Source organism: Triturus cristatus, chromosome 8, assembly GCF_964204655.1.
Source record: "Triturus cristatus chromosome 8, aTriCri1.1, whole genome shotgun sequence".
NCBI lineage: Eukaryota > Metazoa > Chordata > Amphibia > Caudata > Salamandridae > Triturus > Triturus cristatus.
The window spans coordinates 775,003,372-775,011,190 of NC_140591.1; the positions used below are offsets into that span (position 1 = coordinate 775,003,372).

Sequence of the window (7,819 nt, forward strand, 5' to 3'; positions counted from 1 at the left end):
TAAACAAGCGCGCGCTTATGTTCTTGATTGTGACATTTGCCAACAGATTAAACCTTCTACTGTTGCGCGCCCATCACAAACACAGTTGTACATATCCAATAAACCATTTGGTTGTGTTTATTTGGATCACTGCGGTCCTTTTTCTTCTGATACTGCGTACAAGTACATCTTGGTTGCAGTGGATTCGTGCACACGTTTTCTATGGGTATGGCCACAAAGGAGTGCTGACTCGCGGACTGTCATCAGGGATTTGCGTGTCTTTGTGGGAACTTTTGCGTGTGGTACCTTCCATTCTGATCAGGGCCCTGCGTTCGCCTCTAAGGCTTACAAGGAGGCTATGAGAAATTTGGGGGTCCTAGTCAAATTTTCGTCCCCCTACCGACCTGAGGGTAATAGTGTGGTGGAGCGAATGAACCGTGACTTAAAGCAATCATTGACAGCACGTGTTTTAGGCACAGGCCGGAACTGGCTAGCCCATTTGTATCACGTCCAACGTGCACTTAATAATCTCCCTAGAAGGTCTCTGGGTGGGCGGACCCCGTACATGATGCTCTTCGGCATCAGAATGTTTGTACCAGACCTTGATGGTCTAGACATGGCGGCGTCGACCGCACCCTTTGACGTAGATGATCACTGTGCTGTTTTACAGACTCTACAAGAAGCCAGAGACACTCTATCGAAGGAACACTTGCCCTCCACATCTGAAGCTGAAGTTCAGGTTCCGGTAGTCGGCTGGCTACCCCGAGTTGGAGACCTGGTCCGTGAGAAGGTGGACAACAAGAAGGAGTTTGGCCCCTCTTATCGTGCACCAGTTCCAGTGCTCGGAGTGCAGGGTACAAGAACAGTCATTTTACCTCCACTTCCTGGTCGCAAAGAAAACAGGTACATCTCTATTGACAATGTCAAACTTCAGCGAGTGGCCGATACTTCTTAGTATGACTCCTGCAGTTTCATGCCAGACGATGCAAAGCAATTCAATGTTGACTCTTGCTTCTAACACCTTGCCTGATGTTGCCATCGAGATGCAATCGGTTACTGATCCCTTGTTGATACCATCGGCTGGTGGTTTGCCCGAAGAGACTGAGTATGCTTATCCTACACGTGGTCCCTCGCCTGTTTTACAATCTACAGCACTTGGCCAGTCCCGTTTCTCCTTTGACACTAACACATTGCCCTCAAGCCCCCCATCGAACATTGCTGTTTTTTTCAGCTGGTTTAAGAGACATTTTTTGATTGCCCCTTGGACATACATCTGGTTGATGCTTTTTACTATTTTTTTGTTTATGTCAATTGGATTTGTAATCGTTTTTTTCCGTCTTGTGGATGGCCACTATCTGAGTGAGAGATCGACAATTAGACTTATCAATGGAACTTTGGCCCCCCACTCCTCGTCCCACATCATGAAGAGGGACCAGACTTTTGTGAATATTACTGCCTGGCCCGTCTTGGATGGAATCGCATGGGATGCTGTTAAATTCCAAATTCATGGGCCTACAGAGGTCATTAATGTACCTAATGTATTTCGTGTTTCTATGGGTGATGTGGTTAGGCAGAACATACGTTCTGATGATTGGGATATACACGCCATTGAATCACTGTTTTCTGATTTGAAATACTATGCCGCTTTTGATGCTGAAGATTTATATGAAAATGCGGCTAATTATGCGGAACAGTATTGTTTTCAACATTATGGCAATCACTTCCTGCATAAAGCAAATACATTTAGAAATTTTGTAAATTTTACCCAATGGGAACACTGTCCTACTCCCGAATTCGGAAGTTCACACACCCTAGTTAATAAGTATTCTTATTTCACCGATTTCAGTGTTTCCAACCCGGCAGCGTTTTATTTTAAGGTGCTGCCTGAGTCTGCCGCAAAGGTTAGACTGACGCACACAAAGTTACTTTATTCCAAGTCCTTTATGGACGAGTTGTCAATCAAAGGTTATGATGTATGGAAGGCTACTATTGATCTGAAGTCGGTTTGGGGTTCCAGGCCGTGGCAGGTTCAGGGTACAGAGGCTTTACATCGTGCCTGTCTTATACCAAATCATATACTGTTTTTAAATTCATCCATCTTCCAAACCACCTGTTTCGGATTGGCCACTTCTAAACAATTAAAGTCACCTTCTGTGCCGGATCTGGGCGCTTACCCCAATTGGGATAACCACACAGATCTGTCCCTTACTGCTTTGCAATCGTTAGTTTCAAATGCATCTTTTAATATTTCGAAATTTGATACTGAGGGATGGTTGGTATGGCAAAGCAGTTCTGACATCTGTCAACGTCGTTTTCTGGGACTGAAACCAGGGTATACTCAGGAACGCGTAGACCCTCGGTTTGAGTCGTCATACTGTAACTACATACTCTGTGGGAAAGCTATGTCAATCCTGGCTGCGTCACTCCACCTTGGCTTCTGTCAAAGTTCATTTATCGAAGTTACACGACAAAATAGATTTGAATGATTTTGTTAAGGGTCCTGTGGGTGGCAGAACCAAAAGGTGGGCGTATGCTATTTACAACGAAGTGTGGAAGTTGTCGCAGATTGAGGCGGCTTCCAGATTGAGCTATTGACCAAGCAAACATGGAGAAGGTTTTAGCCGTCATAGATAATAGCATTAGCACTCTCTCTTCTAGAATTTATACATTAGATAATATTGTTTCTTCTGTTGTTGATATTGTGCATGATGATATGTCTGTGTTATATCATGGTCAAAACCAGTTGCGTTCTGTTATGCAGTTTGCATGGACGTTGCAGACGTTAAAGGCAGGGAAGGTCCCTTGGGACTATCTGAACGCTACATCGTTATTCCTTCCCTTTAACCTTACTGACAAGCAGCGTTTTATGTCCATGAAAGATGCTACATATTCGTTGTTGCATATTGAAAAGTTAGAACCGTTGCCTTTCTCTGTGGCGGAGATCAATTCGGCTACGTGGTTAGCACACGGATTGATAACTCTGCCTTTTGCGCTTTTTAAGTTTACGTCTTGTATGAAACATTATGCTTTAGGTAGATATGAACCGCTGGGCACCGCTTTCATACATGAGGTTTGGTCCCTCCCCTTTACGTATAGATGTACTAGGGACGGAACTGAGGTTTATTTGAAAGGCGAGGAATGTACCACGACTCCAGACCATTCCTTGGTATGTAGGCACATTCAATTACACGGCGCATGCAATGTACAAGCCCCGAATTTGGCCTGCGTCCTACGAGGTGTTCCAGTACCTGTGATTACGCCCTCTTTCACGCTGCTTGCAAATGGTAGTTATTTGATTTTGAATAATGAAGCTTGCTGCGGGATGTTAGTGGGAATCCCGTACATAGTCACTGTCTCGCAGAAAGTTGTCTGCTGCAATAATGTTCTTTTTCCACCCCCGCATGGGCGGCTGGATGTTTCCATCTGGCCTTCGATTCCAACCTTGAAAGCAGAGTTCAACAAGTTGAGCAGAATAAGAGCTCTATTGTCCCAAAAAGAGGTGCCATTGACTTCCTCTCGTGAAACATTTGTCCTTCACGTTGCTAATATGCGCACTGAGGTACAGGCGCTTCTGAATACTGACCTCCCCCTGCATTTCGGCACTTTGATCCGAACTATTTTCAATGCCTCGTCTACGACCGGCCTGGCTCATTTTTTTAAACTTGTGGGCTCAGGCCTCGTGACCTCTTTCCAAACTATTTTTGGTGTGATTCCGGCATTTTTCCATTCACTTTTCTCGAGCATCTTTGGAGGTGTTCCGCTGCTTCTGGCGCTGGTGGCAGGTGTGCTGCTTTTACTTTTCATACTACGGAATGACTGCTCCTTCTGTGCCACACGGGCACCTGTCCCGCCTGCATCTTCTTCGTGATAGGATGCTTGACTTTTATGGAACTCTGCCATTGGCGACTTTGAGCCTGGCATATGGATTATCCTTCAGGTATTCCTACTTCACCTGCGTGCAACCTGTATTTCACTGCCTGGATTGTCCCTTTGAATGGCCTTTGGATTTGTGCTTGACCAACCTGGTGTCTCCGGTGCCGGATTTCGATCGACTAATGAGGCCCTTAGTGTCTCACGAGTTGGCCTGTTCTGGTGTCCGGATTATGGCCTGTGGTGCGGCGCATGGTATCCTGGGTAATTGGGACATCTCAACGGCTGCCTACGACTTCTTGGCTATGAGCTATTTGGAGGAACATTCCGGGTGCCCTCTGATCGTGCTGGAGGCTCCGATGATTGAAGAACACGTATGTTCCTTTTCGTTGATGGATTGGATGGCTGAGACTTTCAGTGGCCCTGCAAATGATTTTTTGTTGGAAGCAGTTGCCACATATGCTGCCTATACATTCATGGATTGACTGCACTGTCGTCCTTTGCGCCTGTGCTCCTGGACAGCAGCCTGCCGCAGCATTTACTTTTTTCTTTCTCTGTTTTTTTCTCCCTGATGGTTGTTTTGAGTTTTTTTTTACTTACATTTTTTTTACGGACACCACTGTTCCCCCCCTTTTTTTTTTTTTTTTTTTTTGAATTTTTTCGTTTCAGACTTTAGCGCATTCTGACCCTTTGGATTGGTTACGCCTTGTTCTGCTCTGTCGAACCTGAACTCTGCGTTCTCTCTTTTCTTGCCTACTAAATAGTGCTTCGATCAAGGGGGCGTGTAGTGAGTTCTCTCTGAATACGTACATACATTGTTAAGTTAGCATAACCACGTTAAAATGTTAGAAAGCCATCTTTTTGCTTTTGCACACGACACTGCGTTTACATGTTATTTCTTAAACAAACTGCTGACTCGAGACTTGCTTCACACAAAAGCAATCTGTTGTTACCATCCCAAGCTCTGCGCAGCGACCTTGGTCTGTACATGGTGTGACAAACAGTCTGGATTATTACACAATGCATGTTTTCCACTCTAGGTTGATCGGCCCACTATTTAGCCATAACACACGCGCAGCTGCAAATACCTGAAAGTTGGTGCTTTTAATATCACAGACATCATGTTAATTATTCAGACCGAAGACGAGCCTTCCTGCGAGAAGACTCCTGATGCTCCTGTGATGTGATTTCACTAAGCTGATCTTTGAGGTATGGGGTCCCCTATTCAAGCCTAAGAGACCTTCTATTAGCATAATAATAATATTAGCTTCTTAGTAAAGGGAAGGTGGTAGTATCCACTGTCATTATAATATGATCACCCCTTTTATATTCTATGGTATTGTAACTATGTTGCTGGTTTTGATATTAATCATTTGTCTGCTTGTATTAGCCAAAGTACTGCATCTTAGGACACGTGGTCTATAAAAATAAACCCCTTTTATTTACAACGTGTCTCTGTTGATTATTGTTGTGGACTGATGTGAGAATAATATACGAACAGGTATTTCCGATTCCCACCATTCCTGAGAGTACACTAAGTAGCTTGTTCTGGGTTGTCTATTCATTGGGATCTCTGAGCTAAATCTTGGATAACGAATGGGACACTTATGCTAGCCGGATACTGGGTTCTGGGTTCTGAGGTGAGTTTCTGGTACACCACAATTCACTGAGGTCCTGGGGTTCTAAGCATAGTTCTGTGTATAAGCAGAATCCCTGCAACACTAGTTTCTGGGATGTTAGGGTCGTCCTTAGATTAATCATTGATTGGGGTGAAAACTCATCTCTCTCACTTAAAAAACTATCCTATAAACTAACCGTCTTACTGTGCCTTGTTTCATTCAGGCGTACGTCTGATGTTAAAGCATTAGATATCTCTTCCAGGGCTTTCCAACCTGAGGGAGTTTGTATTTTCCTTAAAAGACAAACTAAGACTGTCATCTTCTGTGTTCTATCCCTTTTTTCCTGAGAATGAATCTTTGTGTGTGGTTAAGTGTTTGTTAGAATATGAAAAAAGAACATCAAGCTTAAGAGGCATTACCGATCAATTATTAATATCCCACAAGTTTCCTCATAAAGCAGTCTCCTCCCCCACTTTAGCTTGATGGGTTAAGGATGTTATGAAAGAAGCAGGGATTAACATCTCTTTTTTTGGGGCCCACTCTCTTAGAGGAGCTTCAGCTTCAAAAGCCTTTATGCTGGGTGGTAGCCTTCAAGATATCCTTAAAGCTGCGGACTGGTCAAATGAGTCCATTTTCAAAAAATGTTACTTTAAACCTGTTTCAAATGTTATTGATAATGTCTTGAACACACTTTAAACTTGCATAATATTGGCCTCCGTGTCATGCCATAAAATTTAGATTTTTCACAGCCTGCTGGGCAGAAAATCTGGATTTTATTAAGGACACGGAGGCTAAGATTATCCCTCCTCTACTGTTCCCTCCCTGGGAATTTAATTTATTTGTTCTTTTGTCTTTTCAGATTAGATTGTTCAAGAGAATTTCCAGTTGTCTTCATTAAGTTATTTCAAGGAGATTATAAAGTTTGATTGTTCGAAGCTATCTTGTTCGCTGCACAAAGAAGGGAGATGCCTACGTTGTCATGGACTATATATCCTGTTGGAATGTTTTGAAGTTCTAGATCTCTCCATTGTTGCTGCTGTGAGCTGCGCAATAAAGAAGATTTGCATAATCTTAGCCTCCGTGTCCTTAATAAAATCCAGATTTTCTGCCCAGCAGGCTGTGAAAAATCTAAATTGTTACCACAGTGATGCCCCGCTGGGGGTGGATTTCGAGAGTCGACCACAGGGGCAAATTAAATAATTAATTTTCCCTTGTGGTCGTCTCTCGAATCCCCCCCCCCGCCTCCCTCCCCCCAGCCGGCCCACCGCTCTTACCTGCAGCGGCCGTTCTGCTGGAAGGTATACAGTCCCTCTGGTGTGAGTTCTCAGCCACCAGCTTTTTGGCTACCTACATGCAGCTTTATCAAGACTTAAGGGCCCCAAAGGTCGACTGTGCTTCAAACAGTCAATAGACTTCACCCTGTAATTCCCATCTGCACTCAATGTGGTCTGTCTAGTTAGGGATGTTTTAGGACTTTATCAGATCGTAATACAATTTTTAAATAAAAGGTTTAGAATTTGAATTACATTTTGAAGAGAATTAGTGTAAACAAATTATTTTTAAATAATTAATAAAGGTCCTCCGATTTCCTTTTTTTCCATATAAATTGAATTGGCCAGGGGTGTCAGCGAAATAATATTTGAACACTAACGGGTCAAGGAAAAGATGGAAACCTGATGCCCTTCCCCCATTTGTCTTTTTTATGCCAGGGTATGTTTAATTACGCCAGGTATGGCTTTTTTAAGGCTGTTGTCTGAAACACTCCTATGTGTCTTGTCCCTTCCGTGAATGCAAACTGTGAATCACAGATTTGGCATCAGAGAACAAAGAATCCCAATGTTCACAATGTACAGCTGGCAAGAATGAAGGGGCACCATTGACCAAAATACGGAAGACCCACTTCTCATTGCAACTGACTGGAGTCACGTGTATCTCAAAACAGAAACTTTCCTCAAAGAAACGCAGCTGCCTTTCAGACTGATTCCTTGTCAGGTTAAGTTGGATGAAAAAACTGCCATATAGGAAGCTCCACTGGGTATTCCAAACCTATTACAACCAGGGTCCTTTCGGGTCTCAGACCTGGTAGAAATTAAAACCAGACATTGAACAGGTCCCAATGTGGCCCTAAATTCATGTCCTTAACAATGCTGGCAAAAAGACTGATCGATTTCTGAACGTTAAGGTAATCCATGCAACAGTGACTGTTGCAAGGAACATACTCAGGCTGTACTGGGGCAGTAGGAATGGGCATCTTAGAGAGCCATAGATGGGCATCAAATACCCTGACTTGCCATGTGTCTTTGCTCAACATCTGGGGCAGGTAACTGAACCCCCTATTGTCCTTTTTTCCA

The 7,819-nt window shown here is 43.6% G+C and overlaps 1 protein-coding gene across 1 annotated transcript in view; it reads left to right on the top strand.

Annotated features, from left to right (window-relative positions):
• Positions 1 to 6,468, top strand: part of LOC146805080 (histone H2A, embryonic-like) — a 77,957-nt gene extending 71,489 nt beyond the window's left edge. The window contains exon 3 of the mRNA XM_085620468.1: positions 6,328 to 6,468. Within this exon, the coding sequence (XP_085476594.1) occupies positions 6,328 to 6,332 (5 nt within the window). The 3' untranslated portion in view covers positions 6,333 to 6,468. The remainder of the gene's footprint in view (positions 1 to 6,327) is intronic.
• Positions 6,469 to 7,819: the final 1,351 nt, after the last annotated feature.